The sequence below is a fragment of the Hippoglossus hippoglossus genome, chromosome 7 (assembly GCF_009819705.1).
Source record: "Hippoglossus hippoglossus isolate fHipHip1 chromosome 7, fHipHip1.pri, whole genome shotgun sequence".
Classification (NCBI taxonomy): Eukaryota; Metazoa; Chordata; class Actinopteri; order Pleuronectiformes; family Pleuronectidae; genus Hippoglossus; species Hippoglossus hippoglossus.
In genome coordinates, this window is record NC_047157.1 from 10,454,141 (window position 1) to 10,477,381 (window position 23,241).

Here is a 23,241-nt window from a genome sequence, read left to right on the forward strand (position 1 = left end):
GTCTGATTTCATTCATCAAGATTCAAGAATGAGTCCCTGGTATATTGAAAAAAAGAAAGTGAAAAGAATTTCATTGCCCCCCTCCTTTCCCTGACCCTCAAAGGATAAGCAGTGTGGATGATGGATGGATGGATTTATGAAACTTTTAGAAACCTTTTCTCCCTCCTTTTTTCTTGAAGGAGAGCAAAACAATAGAACAGTCCAGAGTTACTAAAAAGGTTACATTTTTCTTTTGGGGGGTGGTCTGCCAAATTCCCAAAATCCCCTAACTATGTAGCCAAACCAAAATATTTGGTTTGCATTCAAATATTTACGTCAACATTAGATTGTTATGGCATAGCAGCCTCAGAAGACAATGTGCAATGCGAAGGGGATGACAGGTAAAGTTTCTAAATGTATTATTAGTCTCTTTAGCACTGTGACTGTAACTCACCTGTTGATGTAAACAATTTGAGAGTCTGAGCTGCAGATATAAACTTCAACTGGATTTGCTGGATGAATAAACACTGTTCTTTCTGCACTGGGCTGTTTAAATGAGAAAAGGGAGAATGTGTATCCCTGTGACTTCATCACTGTCTCGTACATTAAACAGAGTGAAGCAGTTTCAATGAACCATTAGAATATATAACTGCTAACACACCACTGATTTTACAGCTATGACAGTGATTCAACTCATTGAGCTCTATGGTGTATATAAATCCTTTCTGAATAAACAGACATATTTTATTCCTCCGGTCGGCCTCTAGTGTTACTTGTCAGGGAAGCGAAGTCACATCGAAGCTGCCATTTTTCAAAACAAATTGTGAACCACTTCATACAAGCAACTCATTTACAGTTACACAACCGTTTGACTGACTCCTTTAGTCACTTGATGAATCGATATGAACAACCCTCTTGGGGTGTTTTTTCAGAATGGACTAAATCTGAACCTAAAATACACAAATATATAAGACAAATACAGGTTTATAGAATAAATAAACTGCCCTAATCACCAGATGATTTGATGTATTTAGATGGTTGGAAAATACATATGACGCCATCTGTTACAGTTTTGTTTATGGGCCATTAGAGTTTTACGAATGTGACAGTGACTGAAAAAGTTGGATACGAGGTTTAATTTTTATGACTCAATCAAAGTGACCTGGTGAAATATTATATGAAACTTAACCCCTGAAAACAAAACTTCTAATTTATTTGGCTTTTAGTATTTTTCTTTTAAAATACATGTTTGAAACAAAAGTACCCCCCACGCCTGCCTTTCAACAACCTAAACACACACACACACACACACACACACATGCTACCAGGAAGTAAAACAGTGTGACAGGTCTAATGATTAATGAGCCAAATTAACAGTAATTACCTCAGTGATTAGCCCGAGCGAGTTAGAAAGTCTGTTGACACAATGGAGACAAGGCTCCCACTAACTAACCTTAGTCACTCTCACACACACACACACACACACACACACACACACACACACACACACACACACACACACACACACACACACACACACACACACACACACACACACACCTCAGTGATGGAAGCCTACCATTCTCCCACAGAAAAGTGTTTCTTATGAAAACAAGAGATTTAGACATGAAAAAGAATAGTCACAAAGTAAAAAAGAAGAAAATTGTGTGGTGGATCTTTACGATGTTTCTAAATCAGAGGCTATAACGGAGCCATCATTTACACAGAGTGGCTAATCTTATGTCCAACATCCAAATGTGATTAAGGTGCACATTAATGTATTGATGTCATTCTTTGTCCAATGTTAGTTCTACAGATTTGAGCAAAGCCACACTTCATTGAATATATTTTTGAAAATTGCTCCTTGTTCACGGTCATTGTCTACTTTACAAAAGCTTAGAAAATAAACATGTATTTTTTATTATTGTTATTATTGCTGGTAAGGGACCAGCTGGAAAAAAAAAGATTACTGACAGGACAGGGGGCAATCAGATGTTAGCTGAGGCCAGCGCCCCCCTGGTCCCTTCCTTGAATCCACCACTAAGTGACTTTCTCCAGCATTTCTCCTGCCAGCCCCCTTGTAAAGTCTCCAGATAATGTCAGAGTGAGGCCATGTGAGAAGGAGACTCTCCTGGGGATCCATGCGAGCGAGTGGGTGGGTGGATGGCGTTTCTGAAATGCGACAGATGCAAAAATGAAAAAACAAAACAGAATAAAAATGATAACAAGGTGCCATTCATCTAAGACACTGAGAACGATGTCAAGAGAGTGTGTGCTGTAAACAAAAACAAGTGATCTCCACAGTGGAATTTAAATGGGACTTCCTGCCTCTTGCACACCTCTCACCTGAAAGCTATGGATAGTTCTGTGTTGTTGTGAGTCTCCGGAGAAAGTCTCCCAAATTTGCGAACATTCTCCGGAGTTCATGTCTGAAAAGGGCTAAAGTGATTTAATTCGAGTTGTACCGGTGAAGCAGAGTGTAATGAAATGACTGGTCTAATGCCAGCGCCTCCATGTCTCTGTTATGTCAGGTGTTGGCACGTATCATGAGCAGTGAGCTGGCAGTTTAAATATCAAACCGTTATTGAGCTCTGTTAAGAGCTGTGTGGACCACGGTAATAATGTAAATGTCCTGCCAAAGGGAAATGTCTCCTGAGCAAAATCAGCTCATTCAGGCACCTATGCCAGTGAAGGGGCTGTTGTGTCCCTGAATCACACCTCATTTAACCACCTCTTTATGTCAGAAGCCATGGGCTTGAGTGCAGAGTTCATACCTTACGCCTAAATGACAAAATTCTGTTGCCTGTAGCCTCCAAATTCGACCCATGTGACTGCTCATAATATGACCCAGACAGTTTTCTAACACCGTATGGTTAAAGTAAGTTTTCACCTTTAACTGCTCCGTTGTTCATTGTTCAAGATGATCACACCTGATTTAACACAGGTCTGCTGTTAATATTTGGGGCTCAAAGCTACAAGGTTTGACATGAAACAAAATATGGAGGATGTGAGGTAAGAACTTTGCCTTTGTAACTGACTCCTGGTCACTGCTTGAGTTTTGACTTCAAGCATCATAAACCTGAAACTCTGACTGCTGGGGATTGAGTTTCACTATGGGAACAGTAGACACTAGGTTTTTGAATGAAGAAGAAGAAGAAGAAGAAGAAGATGACTATGTCTACCTTTCACTCTGGGGAAAGGTCTGCCATTATTATGATGAAAATAAACGGTGGTATGTCAGGAACATTTTATATTAAATCACTTTTAAGCATTTGAACAAATTAGTGTGGGAGTCGTTTACTTTCAAAAGACTACAGGAGCTAAAAACTGAAGGAAGTCCAGGTACATGAAGCTGAACAGGAACAGAAACAACACAGTGAGTAGCCATTCCTCATGTTTTCACTGTCCACTCTCACTAGTTCTGGATGAAAAGTGTTGAACACCATCATGTTAAACAGGATAAATGTGAATAAGCCCAAGAAACAATGAGCTGCATAAGTCAACAAATAACCTGTGTTCATAAACAGTTCACACACACACACACACGTACACACATGTACACACACGTACACACACGTACACACACGTACAAACAGAGTAGGAAGCTTGTCCTGCTGTTGACAATACCTCAGTCAGACCACATGGGAGGGAGCATGACTTCCTGCTGGTCAAGGTGGGACCACAGCTTTAGGAAGGAAGTTGCTTAGTAACCACCACCTTTCACACAGCACACACTCTGCAACACAAACGCACACAGACACACTTCGCCCGTCTGGCTGGAGAATCAATTAACTCTGATTACGCAAACTGTGCAAAGGTTAATCTCTAATTAAACACACAGCGAGAATAGTCACTCGCTTCACTGGACTCTAGAGACTCTATTGTGTGTGTGTGTGTGTGTGTGTGTGTGTGTGTGTGTGTGTGTGAGACTTTACAGTGTGTGTCATACATTAAAATGGAAGGAAAGATGGAGAATAAACAGACTACAGAAGGGAGCACTTGTGTATTTATTTGTATTTACATATCTAAACCATTTTTACTTTAGAAAACTCAAATTGCATCAATATTTATTTTTGCGCTGCGGCAACATGTTTCAAATCAAAATGTCATGCCAATAAAGTGTCATTAAACTGAATGAGAGGGAGAAATTCCCCATTTTTACAACATTAACAATAATTGGTAAGTGCGTAAGAAAACGTTTTGTCTAAGGTAGTTCCAGAAGTGCCTGCTCTATTACCGACAGCTGTTGCAGCTATCACACACACACACACACACACACACACACACACACACACACACACACACACACACACACACACACACACACACACACACACACACCGGTCCTTTCAGGCTAGTCATTACCACTGACATAATCAAAGCAATCTGGCAAAGGATCAAATCCGGCTTCAGCTTGTTCCCCAAACAGGAAAAAAAACAGGAAGTGAGTTGGGTGGGACAGTAAACAACCTGTGCTACGTGCGTTATTGACAAAGCAATATTCAATTAACATTTGGCATGTGTACGCGTTGCTGTAATTTTTTACTTCCAACTTCGAATAACCAGGTGCTCGGCCCTCTCCTCTCAGCTGTTTATTCCGCTCTGGGTAAAAACAGCACTTCTTTGTCTCTGGTTCAATCGGTTTCTAATACCTAAAGGATGACTCTGAGCCACACAGCATGAAAACACATGTTCTCTTCTGCGTTGTAACAAACATCTGCTTTAGGGTCAGACAATGTTCTTTTATTTGTTGAAAAGGATCGAGCAAATGCCAGGAAATTACAGGCCTAAACCTCCACGGCTGCAGTCCTTGATGACAGGCTCGGTCCTGAAAACACTGTGACATGACATAAATACACCGAGTGGATGGTTTGTTTGACTGACGCCAGTGGTGATTTGTCGCTGTGTAAAATCCTGGCCATGATCAGGGCATGCAGGGGAAGAGGGAATCCACCCAGTCTGAATCTTCAACAAACCACAATAATCTATAATAACACATTTTATTCGAGAGTAAGACTCAGTGCTCCAATATTTTTACCTGTAGTGCCATTTGGTGATTTGCAGGGTGATGAGGGGGGAAGCTAAACCCTGTAAATTGAAATGACCAATAATGTATACCCCTTGAAAACCTGTAGATTCTGCCATCCCCTCTCAGCCGTCGCCCCAGCTCCTATTGGAGAGAGTGCTGCGTGTGCAGATAGAGAATTTGTGTGTGCAGGTAAACATCAGATAGTTAATGCTGAACTGAAATGCGGGATCTACAGTTTGTTTTTACCTCCGTCTAGGACTGTGGCACATGCCGATGCCACCGGGGTCTTTCCACAACAGCCAGGGACGAACCATTCGGGTTTCAGCATTTCCTTTTCTTCACACAGTGCAAACATAAACTCAACAAACTCAACTGAAAGGGTCCAGCTATTTCTGCTGGCCGCTGAGTCTCTTCCTCTGTGTCTCTCCTGTCTCTACTCCCATGTGTCTCACTTCGTGTGGGTCTCTCCATGTCTCCCACTGGCAAGAGGAGGACAGTGCTCTTTGCCTTGCTCTCTCTCTCTCTCTCTCACCACAAAAAACACACTGACTATCAGCAGCAGCAGGGAGAAAACCTTCCTGGATCGGTGGCTGTTAAAACTAGATTCGCGTGACAAAACACACACAAATAAAGGCTCGGTAAAGGATGATGAGATTAATGTGTTGTAAATCAAGATTTCTCCTTAGAGATTGCAGTTCAACAAAATAAAAGGTTAAGCATTTGTCTTTGTGGTTGTGAGCACATTGAAGATGTCTTCACCATGTGTTCGCCATGAGGATGTTGTATCTTGATGGAAACAAAATATTATTAAGCAAGAGTCATTGTTGGCGATTAAGCAGATTTTCCTGACTAATGCAAAGTGTTTATATCTGTGAATAGTTAATAGCATCTCATAATCCATCAATTCAACTGGGAGTTAGATATTTTGAACAGTTGTTGAAGGACTAATATTATTACATAGAGGAGGCTGATCTCAATATATGTTCTTCTCCCATTTTCCACACTGCTGTCACTTGAGATAAAGTTAAAAGTTTGATTCCAACTGCAGTTTATTATTCATTTCATCATTTGTAGAAAATATTGATGTTGTCATTGATGTGGTATTTCTGTCCAACTTGGTGTTTAAATGTTGACTCCAGTCTGTTTCCCTGTCACGAATCTTGGATCTAAAAAACGACCTGGTCATCTTTTGTTCTTAGCAAGACTCATTTGAAAACAAAACAACGGATGAGTCATCTTTTCCTCATTGTTGCGCGATGAACTTGGAGTGTTCAGGCTTCATAAAATCTTTACACGCTATTTTAATTAGGCCTCATTTCCAGCTGCGGTGGGGAATCCCTGTGTGGTTCTGGTGGAAGCAGCACATTCAGGGCCTCAGCGTGGAGGAGAGAAGGTCTCTGTGGTTTTGTGGAACATCGGGGGGGTCAGTGAGTGATAAATGATACTCGTCTGAATACTGAAAGATAAATAATGAAAAGTCCGGCTCAAAGTGGGTCATGTAATGCTTGAGTGTGTGCGTGGACTGTGTCCTGAGAGATTGTGGTGTAATGACACTATCTATCTCGTGAGTAATGACTTTTATTACCAGGACTGGAATAGATTTCTTAAGATCCTCGGTTCAGACACGTAACAGGTTGTGACACTTAAAACTGAGTATTCTTTATTTCCTCTTTCCCCAGCGGCTGCGTGGGACTCAACATGAGAGATTAATGACCAAACGTTCATTCTTTGCCCACGAGGCCTCCCTCGCACTCCACTTTCTTCATTTCCCTCCAACAGCTTCCACTCCTTGCGTCAATCACAGTAAACCGTGCACTGTGCCCCCTTGCTCTTCTTCTCTCTCTATCCTCTTCTCCACTTCTTCCACTCTTTTTCCTCCCCTTATTTTCTCCTCAGGTCTCATTCTACCACTTTGTCGTTTTACATTCTCAGTTCCGTCAATGTCTCTGTATCGCTCACTGTTTGCCCCACCATTGTTAGTAGTTTCCCAAAGGAGATTCAAAATATGCAGTGCTATTAGATGACTGGGGCCACATTTTGTTTACAACCACTCATTGAGATAATGTCTGAATTTCCACTCAAATATTTTCGGGTCAACCTCTCCCTCCATTATCACCATAAAAAACACCAACATATAACGTATGAGTGGCTTGCACAATGAGATGATATATTTCCTGTCCTTTTCAAAAATCTTGTTTCAATTTTGTCATTCTCTACTTTTATTTTTTCCACTTAACTGTATGTAAACTGACAAAATGATCGTTACTGTAAGTGTAACAATATGTACAGACCATACACCACGGTCGGCAAAAATCTCATCTGTGTTCAATATGAAAGTCTGTTTGAACAACCTCTTCAACTCAAATTTGAGTCAGCCTATAGTGTCCAAGTTTATCATATATCTTATAAAGGTTGTTTTTATCAAAATGAAAAAAGAAGCTGAAAACATTTTTTTTAAATTCAGACAAATCCTTTCACACAGATCCTTGGAAAGCCGCTGTGCCAAGCAGTACAAACATATCTAACCACCACCAATTCTCAATAAGTGTGAACGCAACAACAATAGCAGTGAAAACATGACTCACAATGAAAAGCGGATGAAATAATGTTATTTCTTTCAAATTATGTGGTTTTCAGACTTGTTTTCCTGACTTCAAGACGCCAAGGCAAGCAGTGTTAACCGTTTGTTGCTGAAGTTTTCCTTTTGAGAAATTGTTCTACAGACATGTCAATGTTCTAAAGAGAAATCTCTCCATCCCAGCCAGTCTCCTCTCTGAAGATTAATCATCATCAGTCAAAGTGGAGCCTCCACATCTACAGCCGTCTCCCTGTGGATCACTTAGGCATGCCTGTCATTGTACTTACTTACTTACTTACTTACTTACACACACACACACACACAGAGTCTCTGAGCTCCACTTCACCAACTCGCATAAAAAAAAAAAAGCAGTGGTTGGTAAGAAATATAACAATTATTTTAGCAATGGCCTCTTTGCCTAATTGTCTAAAATGTCCTATTATCATGGTGAATTCAATGCTGTGTTTAAAGGTGCAATTTAGGTTTGGCTCCACTACATAGTCAACATCAATATAACAACGGTTCACCGACCAGTTTAGAAGAAGAGCTGCAAGTCCATACATTACATATTTATCACATAGACAGTTTATAAAGATGGACGACACGACTGCTCCCCAAAAGTGAAACCAAAGCTTCTCGATTGCCACCTGGTGGCTGGCTGCAGTATAGGTCATAAAACCTGCCTCCTCCATGTTAGTAATGGGACGTGGGCCAAACTATAAACTCACGTCAAACACATTTTTGCAAAAGATGTCATGTTAGGTAGTTGTTATCACACTGATGTATGTTCAAGTGTTCATCTTTTCAGTGTCTGGGATATTTTGGCATCACTGTTTATATACAGTCCATCTTTATTTGGAGTCAATGTTTCAGCATAAGACTGTCAATTGTAAATATTGTTTTGCTGTTTCTATCAATTCTTTTTCTAAAGTTAGACGAACACACAACATTTTGCAGAAGTAAGTCAGTCCCACTGTTTAACCCACAGATATAAAGAATTATGGATTAAAACGTGCTTAAATTGCCTTTTTCTTTTACTGAAGAAGCAAATAGTTGAGGCACTGTCATCTCACAACCTGGAACTGAGCTGAGGTAAGCCAAAGAGCAATTATTCAACATATGTAGTGGAAATTACAGCAGTATAGGAGAGGGCAGGGTCTGCAGTCAGTCAGTGTGAGGCTGATACTTTACAGAACACAGACATAAAAAGAAAACCTCATGTCTCCAATCAGGATCAATGAGTTCAGCAGACTTCTCCAGTGGGTACGATAACCAGAACAAAACAGAAAAACTGAACAAGAGGGAAATTGTTTGTAGTCGGACATAAAGTTAACAGGCTGACTGGGAGAACGGCCTCCGAACAATAACACTCCTGGGAGGTGCTGTAATGAAACCGAAATCTGAGGTTAGAAAGCTGCTTTATCCAACAACGTTGAATGTTAAAAGTATCTGAATTACATCTACACGAAGACTGGACACAGGGTTGTGGCTTCACGCATCTCGAGATCCCAGCAGACACGGGAATGCAACAAAATGTTTGGCCTTTGCAAAGGAAACAGAGGAGGTGGACGACAACAGTCATGTTTTGTGTGTGCATGTGAGTGGGTTGCTATAGAATCAACAGCGTTTTAAAAAACACTTTAAAAACACATTCTTACACTCCTCTTATCAGACCATGTCATTGGAAAAATTCCCACAGTGCATCAACTGCTAAACAATGAAAATGGCGTCATTACAGTAATTAAGGTCCCTTCATGTCAGGCCATTATGTGTATTAAATGTATGCGTGTAGACTTATTTAATTCCCTTAAACCTTTGAATGAGACTTATTCTGAGATCTTGTTGGCCGTGTTTATATCAGATTGTCTAATGACTGTAAACTGGTCAAGTGTGTTTCCATATGGTTTCTCACAGTTTGGACAGCCACACAAGGATTGTATGCGACACACTAAATGCCTAAACCTGCAAGTATAGCCCCAAAAGAGATTACACACATGTATCTATTGCATATACTCTATGTATTGATTTACAATAACAACAAAACTTTAACTAGAGCTTTGTTGTGGTATGAATCTTCTTATCATTAGTTGGAGTATCTGTGTGCACATCAACAAACCCCACAAACACAAAAAGATGTTTCAAATTACAATACAAGAGGAGCTTGCACACTTGAATCACAGCTTTCACAACTTTCCCAGGGGCAGTAATTGCAGAGACCAGTCACTTAAGTTTTGTGAAATACTGGATCTTTGTAATACAAATGAGTTTTTTCAGATAATTTCCATGCGGAATATTTACAGTTTTCCTCAGTGTTGGCCATCACCATGTCTATAGTGCATTTTACCACACTACAGAAGGCTAAAATCTGTTACATGTGGTTGTGCTGGCCGTTCGTCAGTCAGCCAATCAGAGGAGAGGCTCAGAGATCACAGGCCTCTACTACGAAGCTGGATTTGTGGTTATCGGGGTAACTTCAGGTTTACTTCAGGGTTTTCAGTCCTACGAAGCTTGTTCACTTCTTATCTGGCTAAATCCCCATGGTAACTCATGCCGAACAGCTAACCTGCTCCGTAGCAGGTTAAGCTGGAGATAAGAGATAATCCCTTAAAAAGGAAATGATCAATCAATTCCTGACATTACTGATGTGGATTCTCAGACGGTCTCTAGGGAGGACAAGGGTCTTCAGAGACCCACAAAATCCTTTTGCCTACTCTGATGAGTATCTTAATGAAAGATATAGATCCTCATCGGAGGGAATGATAAACCTTTGTTGCTGAACATAACAAACCTGACACGTAGGAGCAATGTGCTCACAGTAATACAGACTGTCTGCATCGCCCTACACTCTGATCGTAAGCAGGAAAGCCTAGGTTGACTTAAAGAGTTGATAACCAGCTTCGTGTGACTGCTGAGCCTGACTGCGTTTGTTAGGTTAAATCAAGCTGGATTAGAGAAATATATCTGGGGTATGTTGAACTCACTTTGTAGTGCAGGCCTCAGGTCCAAAGAGAAGCGTGGATGACAATCAGGCAGTAAAGTAGCTCTAGCAGAAGCTTTTTTTACAAAGAAAAATAAACAAACAAACAAACAAAAAAAAAAAAAAAGAAAACATATAATCAAACCACCAGGAACAGGTACATGCACATATAAAACACACAACCGACAGATACTATTTAAATTCTAAGTAAAACAGGAACTAAGAGTCACTCTGAGAGGCAGATATAACACAGACATATGGCAAACTTCTTATGGAAACAAAAAGATCGAATAAAAAATAGGAAAAGTATAAAATATGGAACATTTAAAAGTAAAGATTCACTGAGTGTTTGAGACATGTGAGAAAAAACTAAAAGCAGTGCGGGGTGAGTGTTTGTTTTCTCAGAAAAAGTGAATTTACTGGAGACTGAAAGAAAGATAAAACTTCCCAAAAGACCGGTAGGCCTATAAGCTGAGGTCTGCTGCTGCCTAATGATGTGTGACGAACACACACACACACACACACACACACACACACACACACACACACACACACACACACACACACACACACACACACACACACACACACACGTTCACACACAAAGAAAGCACATCAATTATTAATATAAAATCCACAGGTGGTTCTGCACACTCCGCTGAGGTGACTGGGATAAATGAACAGATGCAGATGTCTGAATAACAGCTGCTGTTTTTTCTGGTGCAGGTCACTTCACTTTATAGGACTCCAGTTAACAGCAAGTCCCACTGATTTATGTACTTTTCTTCTCCACCACAGAGCTGCTGTTTATGGAGGAAATGATACAGGTGTATGCATCACTTCGAGTGCATGGACAGTGGGAGATCAAACGAGCTGACAACATGCAGCAACACATGACCGGCTGAGGAATCCCCAGCAGTAATGCTACTGTTAGGAGCATGACAAACTGGGAGATGTGATAAAGAATCAAAAACTACACACTGAAAGGTTTTACATTCAGAAAGGGTCACGTACATGAGCATCCAAAATGGCAAAGTCAGTTCATTCCAATGCATTTGCCCTGATCAGTGGATTTGCTCACGTGAGGAGAAGCAAGTGAACACACATTTCCACATTGAGAACTTTGAGAACTAGAAACTTTTAACAAGGCTTGATCCAAACTAACAAAAGTGTTTACACAGTGTATTCATCCATCAAAAGTCCATTACAACTGACATTCTGGAGTTTTTACACAGGGCAAAGTGTGGGAACATTTGTGCGTGTTTGTGGGTCTTTTTACACGTACTTCTTCACATCTGGGTGTGCCAACCATATACGTTAATTCTATATTTGTGCGTGTTTATGAGGCTGCAGTAAGAGTCAGGGTGTGAAGTCGCATTGCAGGTTTATTTTTTATGAGATGGTCTGTTTAAGCAACAAGCGGCCATTGTTACTGCACATTTCCACAGATGTTACAACCCAATTATACTCCAATCACACGCATGACCAGACCCAGTAACTGGGCAATCTAATGGGCCAAAATTGGGTCTGTAAATCTGCAATCACACACCCCCACATCTTCCTGCTAGTTTGAACACAAAATCTCACAAATACCAGCAAGAGGTTTTGTGTTAAACCTACATGATCTGAATTCATTTTCTAACCCAAATGTTTTTTAAAGAATATTTTGACATGTAGAAAGAAAGACACACACACACACACACACACACACACACACACACACACACACACACACACACACACACACACACATACACGTGTAAGTCTCTGGGACTTCAGAGGACATTACATTGACTTACATAGATTTCCTGGAGACCACAGTTACTACTTGTCTAACATAGGCCTTCAAATAATACTTAACTTAAACCTAACCTAACCTGTTGTTTCTTTAAAATGTAATGATTGAGGTTATGGGGACATGCTGTTTGTCACCATTATGAAGACAAGTCCCCATTATGTGTCCCCATGAGTAAAACTTGGACCACAAACACACATTTCAGTCTTAGTGAGTATACATACCATAGCCCCTGACCCTAACATAAGCCTTCTTCAAACCATAAACCTAAAAGCAAGTCCTACTCCTCAAACAGCCCAAAGAAGGTCAGAAAGTGAGGACCGGCCAAAATGGTCCTCATAGAGATATTAGCACAAACACACACACACACACACACACACACACACACACACACACACACACACACACACACACACACACACACACACAAACACACACACACACACACACACACACACACACACACACACACACACACACACACACACACACACACACACTAAATTAAAGTAGACATGGGAAATGGAGCCGGTCTTTTCCTTCCTGACATTAAATACCAAACAGCCTTGTTGCAGGTGTGCAGTCTGCACATTGTTGATTCAGTATTAAATAGAGCATGTCTTTCTTTCAGTGGGGTAAAAGCTATAGTTTATAAAAGTGGCTCATTTCAGGCCGCTGTTGTTTGGTCTCTGTTTATCTCACTGGCGCCATTAGTCTTATCCAGTAGACCCCCCCCCCAACTTTAAGTTAATCTAAATATTTAACATATTCAGTCAGGAACCATCTTTATGTTAGAAAATCAACTTTTAATGTTGTTAAACAGCATACAACTACACAGCATGCATGGTAGAAAGACACTTAAATAAAACATAAATACACACTTAAATTAGGCTCTTTGTGTGGGAGACCCCACAGCCAGCACACATTTCTTACAGTACAATAAAGGGACATTACACCAAGATAATGTTCATTTCTGATCCAACCGTCCTTACATCTTTCAGTCTAATTTCTATATTGTATCTGGTATTCAAAAAAAATATCTGTACAGAAACCACGCTTGTTCAACCTGTCAAGTTCAAAATAATAACTGTAGTTTGCTAGTTGGACTGCTGCCAGAGTTGTGGAAGAATATTTAAAAAGTTCAAATGTTTTTATCGCAGTCTCTTCTTAAGGGTCGGGTCTCACATAAGCAAATATTTCAGAGACAAACCTTTGCCTTCCGTTTACCTTCAATCCGTGAGAGCGAGGAAGCGATTAAAACAGTTTCTTCCTGTGACGAGGCAAATCGCGGCTTCGCATTGGAGTTATGCTTCGGTGAACTTTGATCAGCGTTATTTGCTATGCATTAAGTATATGTGATGCGGCTCTTATTCTACCACTGGCTGAACCTCCTGACTGCTTCCTGCAGAGCAGCCGTCGATGTCAGAGCATGTGCACATATTAATGAATTAGCTCAGCACAATCAGGAGGATCAGCTGATCAGTGAAATCGTCTGCTGTAGTTTAGCAGGACTGAAACACTTCCCCAGTTTTACAAAAAGTACGACAACGTCCATGAGTTTTTGAATCCCTGACAAACAACACATCTATCAGCTGTCCTTATACATTATACACTGTAAAATACTGCAGTTCAACATTAAGGCAAGACAAGTGCTTTAAATCAAAACAACTTTAAAAAAGAGTATTGAGAAACTGAACTGAACACAACTAGCTACAGAGGTAAATATATAAAACATCAGATGCAATACCACAACACAATTTGTACAAATGTACTGAAATGCTTTTGATATTTAGTTATGTGATGGCGCTTGTTTTTCCTGCTACTACTTGAAATGTGTTATTGACTTCTCCAGCAAAAAGAGTGTCAGCATTTATTGGTGGTTCCATCTCACAATCATTGTTGTGAAAGTTACATTAAAATCTTTTCTAATGACAAAGGAAATTCAGGACCTAGAAAGGCAGAAGCTCCAACAAATCTGGTACCACCACCACAACATACAGATAAAAGGTACGATTTTGTTATTATCTTAATAGACCAGAGCAGATTCCACGAAATTATGATAAAATTAAACTATAATAAATGTTACAGAGAAAATGAACTTTTATTAAGGATTTTTTTAAAAGATCAAAAAGTTGATTTCTTCCCGGTAACTGTTGTTTTTACAGAAATGATCAGAGTTGCAATTTTCACAGCCAGTCTCTCAATCCCCGAACTAAAAACAAGAAAAACATTTTTTTGTGTTTTGTACAAACCAGGGAGAATGTGTCTCTTTTTCATTCTCACTTCATATTGATGAAATGGGGGATATTTAATTAGGATTATTTTGAATTGTAAATACAGCATTCACAAGTTTCTCATAGTACCTTTATTTTAATCTCTCACTCCTTTCTTTGTTTCATCTCTGTTCCTCCTCTCGGCTCATTTGACCTCTTGAGAGGCCATTCGCACGCCACAAAGGTCACAAAAGGTCACCATAGGTGCAGCGTTGCTTCCTGGCTAGTTTTAAGCATATATAGGGCTCACAGAAAAGATATACCATCCTCCATTAAAATGATTTCACATGAGGTAACACATTGGCAGCCATGTTGGTCATCCTCCGTTCTTTGGCTCCTACTATGGCTACTTTCTGATTGTGTATGTAGCTGTTTTCAAATATATTTCAAACAACACATGTAACTTTAGAACAGTTTATAATTGTTTATTTATTATAGTTTTTTCTGTTCTTCCCTCCTTTAATAATTATTTTTATTATTTATTCTTCTTTTTTGGGGTGAAGGGTGGGGTTATATATGTTTTTAATATGTCGTCATATAACAATAGTCACATCTCCCCTTATTCTAAACCAGTTTCTTTGCTTTTTCTTTATCCTTATTGTTCAGTCAGATTTTATAAGTAAACACTTTCTGTTCTGCTCCACCTGTTACCTGTGGACAGGGAGACCTTATGTTTATTGTGTAACCGGGAAAAGTTATATTTCACAATAAAAACTGATGACAATAGCAAGGTGGATTATCATATGTTCAAATCATTAACCCTACTTAAAACCAGTTTTTCCAAAGCAGAAAGAAAAGAAGCATTAGTCATTACATTTGACCCTTCCTGTCCCCCCCACTGTCACTGGAAAGCTACAGCAGACAGAGGGACTGTGGGAAAGGGAGTTCAGCGGCTGATTCACATGTGAGGTGAGGTTAGTTAAGTCTAGCTTGTTGACTCATCAGTTGGTTTATCACCCAAATTATCATTACACTTACCAATCAAATTTTACTGAAGAAGTTCAAAAATGATTCAACAGATCCAACCAAGGTTTCCCAAGAAAGCGAATATTGAGCATTGAGTGTGAGCTTTAGGTACATTCCAAGAGGGCGTATGGTATGAAAACCAAAAGCATGAAAACAAGCCTCTGTGAAATATGCCTCTAAGGGTCAGTGAGGAGAGATTTTGATCCCTAGATGGTGTTTAATGGAAAGCCACTGCAGTGAAAATAAAGCAATGTGCCTTTAATCTGTTGAACTATCAACAGTCGTCTCATGGTAGCTTCCAGTCTGAGTTAGATGAGTTTATGTATTCAGTGTTATGGGTTAGTGGGATGTCAGTTTATGTAAGAGAGAAGAGAGAGAGTGAGTGTGTGTATGTGTGTTACAGAGTGTGTTAAATATGTGTGCTTCATTAGCTTCATTCGCCTTTAACAAATATACATCAAAGGCAGATGTGTCTTAGAATGAAATCATGCATTAGCATGAATTGTATAACTATGTCGAGAGCAGAACAAGCGAGGAGATATGGTCTGTTAAAGACGAAAGAGATTAATCCAGTGTGTGAAATGTCACCAATCTGGTTGTCAGGGGAAAAAAAGGTAAATAATTGTGTGTGTCCAAACTGCATTTGACAAATTTGCTGTTCTGTAGTCCGAAGATTCAAAGGTACAGTATGTAGATGTACCTTTCCTCTCCCTCCAAGCACCAGTTTTCAATTTAACTGGACCTTTACATTAAAAAAACTGCCTCGTGCAGCTTGAAGTCTCAGGAGACAATTAACACAATAATATGAGCCAACACACGGTTCATCAAAGAGTCAGCAAGGCTGCAAAAGCAGACATTAAACAGGCTCTGCTCTTGGTAAAGTCAATCCACAGACATGCATACATTTTTTAAATCTGAGGTTTGTGTTGAGGGTTTTCTCAGTGAAGATTGACTGGTATGAATAAAACAGTTCATGTAATTTCAAACGTATACATGGGCAAAGTTGTGAGGGGGGGGGGGGGTCCTTGGTGATTAGGATTTTCAAATATCATCCTCAGAGTGTATGTGAACGATTGTCTCTCATTTCCTCTTTATCTGCGTCAACATCTTTTCCGTCTCAGTTTGTGCTGACTTTTCAGACAACCGAACACTTGTCTTTTTTGGGCTACAGTCAAATCCAAGCTCAAGCATCAGACCTACACATTAACTGATTTCATGAAATCTATTCTGTTTGATGAAGGTTTGATGACCAGCAAAAGCGGAAAAACGGTTCCTTATTCTGAAGAATTCTAGTGCCAAAGCTTCAACTATGACGATGGTCTTGATACCCTTGTTCCCCCTTTTTCTTGTCCTACGCTTTAAACTTTCTCTGTTTTTAGTCTTTCATTTCCTCTTTCTTTTGCCCCCCCGTACTGTCATCATTACTCGTCCCATGCGCTCAGATCCCGCGGCGTCCGGTTACGTTCTCCGGAGCTCTTGCTACGAGCCTTCCTAGCACTCTCCTGTGCCTGCCGGTACTTCTCCAGCATGCTCTTGTGTTTCCTCCTCAGCTTGTCGTTGCACCACATCCTCTCGCAGTACTCCTCCACATGTGGCAGGTTTGACGGCCCAATCAGTTGCATGATATCTTTGAACCATGTACGCGATTGGCCAATTTGGCTTGATGAGCCAGCCCTGGTGTATGAGCTGCACGACATCCATGCTCTGTAGCTACCTGTAGATCTGTCTTTCAACGAGTCAGAGAGGCCGCCGTTGTCACGAGCCATGAGCTCGTCCACGGTCTCCCCCTGGAGGACTTGGAGGGTGAAGCGGGCCAGGGTCTGTGTGAAGCCGTGCTCTCGGGAGCGACAGATGTACACACCTTCATCTTGGCGGAAGAGACGACGGAACAGGAGACCCTGCTCTGTAGACATCACACGATCGTCTAACTTCACCTAAGGAAGCCAGAGAGAGAGAGCTTTTACTTAACTTAACAATTGTCTCACATTAGGCTGTAGTTGTCTATCATATTTTATAGACATCTAAAATTGACGAAACAAAGTTACAAGCCAAGTGTAATATTTTAATGTTTAAACTTAGTTGCTTCACTTACACATTGTGAATGTCACAAAACTCCATGTGCAGTTAACAATCTGAGACTCAGAGACTCAACATAAATCCGTTGAGAATCTTGGTGACATCTATGCCCCAACGATGAACTCTGTTTCAAAGTTATTTAGATTTCTTCTTGTTACCATCTTGATACAAAATCTGAATCAGCTGAGACTGCTCAGCAGTTGCCAGTGAGCATGATTGGATGTTAACTGTTTAATATTGCCATGCAGTGCTCCTGTGTGAAGGCATCTGCAATCGTTATGTTTCTCCACTCATTTACTCATACTTGTCTGAAGATGTTCCAAAGCCTTTTGATCATATGTGGAATTACTTTAAGCGGCCAAGTGAATAACATGAATGCAATAACAAATAAGACTTTTAAAGCCACTCTAAATTATTTATAAAACTTTATTAAATACATTTTTAGAAATTTAAGTAAAAAAGATGGTAATCCACCAATCTCAGAGCTCATCTGCTCTTGTCTGACAATGAATTTGCCTCTGGGGGCAATAGCCTAGGTTTTGGGGCATCCGGTGATGACAGCCAAAATCTGGGCCTAGACTTAGTCTTCTGTTCGCCGTACACCATTCACAGTCCACCTAGTTTCTTTTATAACACTAGTAAAACATTTCCCCCACACAAAGCACAAAGATCAATAATATAATTTAATACAAATACAAATTCTTGCTCTCCACACATAACAAACGAAGCCTGCTCAAATGTGATTGGTCAAACTAGAAACGGAAACCAGAATGTTTCCAGCTCCAAAATCTTGTCCCTCTCCTACAGCATATTCACATGCATAATCTGTTTCTGGAGATTAGTTAAATAGAATCAGAAAAGAAAGACCAGGAACAGTCACTGTTAGTTTTTACTCTCTTTTCCTTCCCTTTACTCTCATTCTCTTTGTATTTTCTTTCCTCTTCCTGCCTCAACTATGTCTCCCTTGAACTTTTCTTTATCAACCTCCTACCTTCTCATCTCACTCCATTCGTTCGGTGCCAACACAAACATGGCTGCCCTGTTAGCTAGAGTGGCAGCCACATGTTTATTTGCAGGGAAATGAGGAGGGGTGGTAATGCCTTAATTCTTGCATGGCTCACTGAGGTACTCAGTTAAGCTTGAAAAAACATAACCTCAAACAGATGAAAAATTACTATGGGTGTGGGCACACATTCAGGACAACATAATTTTCAAAGAAGTAATTTGAAAAGGACTTTGCAACACCGTGCTGAAGTCACAGAGGTTCGTAGCGACTGAGTGACACCACAGCTTTCAGTGGCATGTGGGCCGTGCTTGCAAAGAATTCACTGTTTATTCAAGAGTAAAAGAGCGGCTGTGCATTTTCCTTTGAAATATAACTGCTCAATTTCAACCATATGTCAAATGGCTGTCAAATGTGTCGGCCAAGTGCCAAATTCACTCACAAATCTCAGTTTTTCAGGCAGTAAGTCAGGCCACTGTTTGCCAGAAGTTTCATATCATCCATTGCCTGTCTCTCAAAACTTCCCCCACCCCTTCTACCTATCAGAGATACACAGTTTTTTGATTTGCAGCAATTACATTTTCTTGATATTGATTTTGGCCATTTGCTTGCTGTCTTACCTCTTCCTTGTGGTCGTGCTGTTGGACGAACCAGGTTACAGTAGCCTGCGGAGAGCGAGGAACACACTCCAAGAAGGTGCTGTTGTTCTCAGTCCCATACACCACTCTGTCCTCCGTCATGTCAAGGTCTTCTGGGTGAAAGAGAGAGAATTAGGGAGGCTGTGTGTTTGCTAGTTTCAGACTGACACAGTTGTCATTTTCCGTCCAGTGCCAATCTTGTTTGCATAGCAAACGTACGTCCAACTGAGCACCCATTGCCATGTTGATCTAAATATGAGGTGCGGACAGGTGGATTGCTTGTATGCAATTGCACTTTTGACCAACAAAAGACATTTCAGTGGTCAGTATTTCACTGTTATTTGGAGGCGGCACTATCAAGATAGTAATACAATAGGTCTATTCTGCTTGTTACACACATTAAAGATGATCTTCTCATGTGCAAACTGTAGAAAAACATTCTTTTATTTTACCCGGCAAATCGGTCCTTACATTAGCAATCCATTGCAATCCAAGTGCAAGCACACCTGGCTGGGAATGGGAGATGGCACTGTAATGAAGTTTTGACCCCTGTCCATTTGTTTGTTGGGTGGTTTGTTTGTTTTTTAATCAAGATTATACAAAAACAACTCCACAGATTTCCACAAAACTTGGTGGAAAGATGCTATATGGGTCGGATAAGAACCCATTTAATTTTGTTGCATATCTGCATCATGGGTCCGATTTCTTTCTTTAACGTTGCAAGATATAGTGATTTTCGAAATGTTCACAATTTGTCCAGGGAATAATTCCTGGATCTCTATGAAACTGCAACTGCTTTCTATGAGTGTGTGAAATTTGGTGTAGCAAAACAGATATTACGTGTTACTTCTTGATCTTTAAATGTGCTGGTAGTAGAAAGACTTTGCTACAGGCAGTGACTGTCTGAGAAAGTGGAAATCCTACTTTAACAACATCCTGACACTTGGAACAAAGGAACCTTGTTGAACTCAGGTTCACCCAGAGACTTGAATGGAGGCATGTCTCATCACCTGCTCTCCGTTCCTACACTCAGGTGAGCAAACACAAATTCGACACCTTCACACCCCCATTTTTGAACTGCTTCTGTGCAGCCTTGTTTCTCTCCTTTTAGCCTGTGCTCACTTTATCCTTTCCTCACCTCTGCATCACTTTTGTAAATTGTCTACCACTTATGTGTCTTTCTCAGTGTGATAGTTGAGGAAGTTTGAGGTCATTTGTCTCTCACCTCCTCCTTCCCTCTCTCACTCTCTCACATACACATACTGGTTTTCATGTTGCATGGGGACCAACATTTCGATCATCACTGGTGGGGACCACCATGATGCATGAAAAAATCAGGTATACACAAATGCACACACTATTGTTCATTAAAAACAAATGTCTCACAAAACCCAACAAGATCTCATGTGAAATAAGTACTAGGTTGTAGCAAAGTTAACATGTACTTTACTGTGATTTACTGCACAACAAACAGCTTCAGATCAACTGACTGACGTCTCACATAAACACTCTTTGCCTTTCATCCTGAGAAAGAGGCTCTGACCCTTACAGACACAAACACAAACAATCTTCAGTACAACATAGGTCTTCCACGTCTCCCCCCTGGACCACACATGCATTGCATACTGTATACAGCAGAGTGGAGTCTCACTGGTCTTCTTCCAACCTATAGCCTAATAGTTTATAGAATGTCAAGACAGCTGTGCCTTGGTCTATACGGCACCTGTAGTGTCCTTGAAGGGATGTGGAAATCTGTTTTAGCTGATACTAAAAACATGACCTTAAAACCAGGACAACTCAGTCAGCATGTATTAGTGGTGTTCTCCATGAAGGATGTCTAACGAGTCAAATATTTAGTATTTGTGTCCTAGAATCTTGACAATGTGAAGAAACATACTGGGAAGTGATATATTCATACCTGTCTTGGAGATTAAGTTAATGTGGGAAATGTATGTATTTACACACTTTATACACTCTAATGTGTGTATTTTAAATATGAAACTACAGCCAGCTACCAGTTAGCTTAACACAAAGACTGAAAACAGGGGGAAACAGCTAAAGGCTGGTCTAAAAAGTAAAGTTGTGGTTTGACATTGAGGCTGGACATTTGGCTGGGTGCATTCCAGACTCTCGCAGTCAGCAAGAGGTTGCCAGGAAACTATCTGAAACAGCAGGAAGTCAGAGGAAGTAGGCGAGTCCCCTGCATAATGAACAAAGAGGTCACAGAAGATGAGAGGTAGTCCCACTCACCACTCAGGTTCTCATCCACACACTGCAGAACAGGGTTTCCATGCCTGATGTCCTGCCTGCGGTAGCGTCGTTTGTTAATGGGCGCATATCGTGCGCATGATGAGCCATCCCAGGCGCAGTAAGGGTCTCTGGCCAGGCAGCACTCAGCACAGGCTTTCCCATAAGTCTCGCAGCGATGCAGCTTCACCTGCGCCACACCTGCCGGAGAGCCCACGTACACGGTTTGCTGTTTAAAGGGAGGAGAGGATAAAAAGGGAATAAGGCATTAAAAAGATAACATCTAGTATATTGAGTGTGAAAGTAAGAAATTACAGTCATATCAACTTACCCTTTTTACGGATATATCCATGGATGTAACTGGGGTTGGCACCTGCAATAGTGAAAATAATTTCACAATGTGAGAAAACGCCTCCAATCTCTTGAGAGTAAATTCATTGAGGATATTTCTTTGAAAATGAGGAGACAATGAAGAGACGTGATTGACTTGCATAAAGACTTACTGAGACATGGTCAAACTTACTTTAAAGACCTGTAGCTCCTCCAGTGTGACCTCCTCTGTCTCTAGACTGTTTCCACCGTGCAGAGTGATAACCTTCAACACTGTACCAACGTCTGAAAGACAAGGAGACCCATTGTATGGTCCACATTTAGCCCCATGTTCTTAAATAATTATTTAAGACTTCAATAACAATTCAGAATTTGACCAGTTTTCTGATTGATCAAGTTTCTGACTCTGGACAGGGATCACATGCACTTACCTGTGCCGATGAACATGACATCATACTGCCCGTCCTCCGCTTCCACCCGGTCCACCACAATTTGCTTAAGCTTGTAGGGGATGTTGGCTTTTACGAGCACGGGCTGGCGCAGGGCTGGATACACCGGCCGCCACATCAGGGGGTGACTGCGGGCGAAGTGCAGCACTGAATCAGGGAAATCCTTTGTGCTGCCGAACTCCCTGCCAGGCTGGTTGGTGATTTTACTGGGGCACTGGAGATAAGGAAGGACAGGGATAAATAGATGGATGTGATACAGAAGGAAGAGCTTAAAGCAACAGTCTTGGTATTTTCTATTTTTTTTTATTTCCAACATTTTCCAACATTGCTTTCCAAACTAACCCTAATGACGGTCTTAAAGTCTTCTCAAAGAACCCTCATTTGTATTGTGTCAGGAAAGTTTGGATCATCACTTTATGTGCTTGTTGTCTGTAAAAAAAATCTTCCCTTTATGTGTGACTGTAGTCATAATAAAATGTGCTCGTACTTGGCTGAGATGTTGTGTCACTCAAATAATTACAGAGGCTGAACTCTCTCCAAACGAAAGGAATTTACACAAACCATATGACCTCTGACTTCACAAATGATTGAGATCAGTGATTCTTTGTGAAGCAGCCAAAGTCTTTGTCACGCAGTCTGCGCAGCAACTGTTTAACACATGTTTAACTGAAGCAGGGGTAAGAAGAAGAAGATGTCAACTGTTCAGAAGCAAATGGCTCTATTGTCTCTGCTGGTGGCAAAAAACACCATGAGTGATGTTTGCCTGGTCCTCCACTGAAAACTGATTTACTCCTTTCAGAATATTGCGTCTTCATTCATGGTTCTCATGCACTTACTCGTCCTGTCACAGATAAAGGATGTTGTAACCTGTTAGGGTTGATTTCTGGCACGTCATTAGGAA

At 40.7% G+C, this 23,241-nt stretch overlaps 1 protein-coding gene across 2 annotated transcripts in view; it reads right to left on the bottom strand.

Annotated features, from left to right (window-relative positions):
- Positions 1–14,598: 14,598 nt before the first annotated feature.
- sema3bl (sema domain, immunoglobulin domain (Ig), short basic domain, secreted, (semaphorin) 3bl) overlaps positions 14,599–23,241 on the bottom strand; it is a 65,307-nt gene continuing 56,664 nt past the window's right edge. Inside the window, exons 11-16 of one of the 2 annotated variants that reach the window (XM_034590491.1) lie at positions 22,323–22,554; positions 22,085–22,176; positions 21,893–21,934; positions 21,565–21,790; positions 19,297–19,424; positions 14,599–17,531 (exon numbers count right to left, since the gene is read on the bottom strand). In XM_034590491.1, coding sequence (XP_034446382.1) covers positions 17,019–17,531; positions 19,297–19,424; positions 21,565–21,790; positions 21,893–21,934; positions 22,085–22,176; positions 22,323–22,554 — 1,233 coding nt within the window. In that variant the 3' untranslated portion in view covers positions 14,599–17,018. Of the gene's footprint in view, positions 17,532–19,296; positions 19,428–21,564; positions 21,791–21,892; positions 21,935–22,084; positions 22,177–22,322; positions 22,555–23,241 lie in introns of both variants that reach the window. The other variant, XM_034590490.1, reaches the window with a different exon arrangement.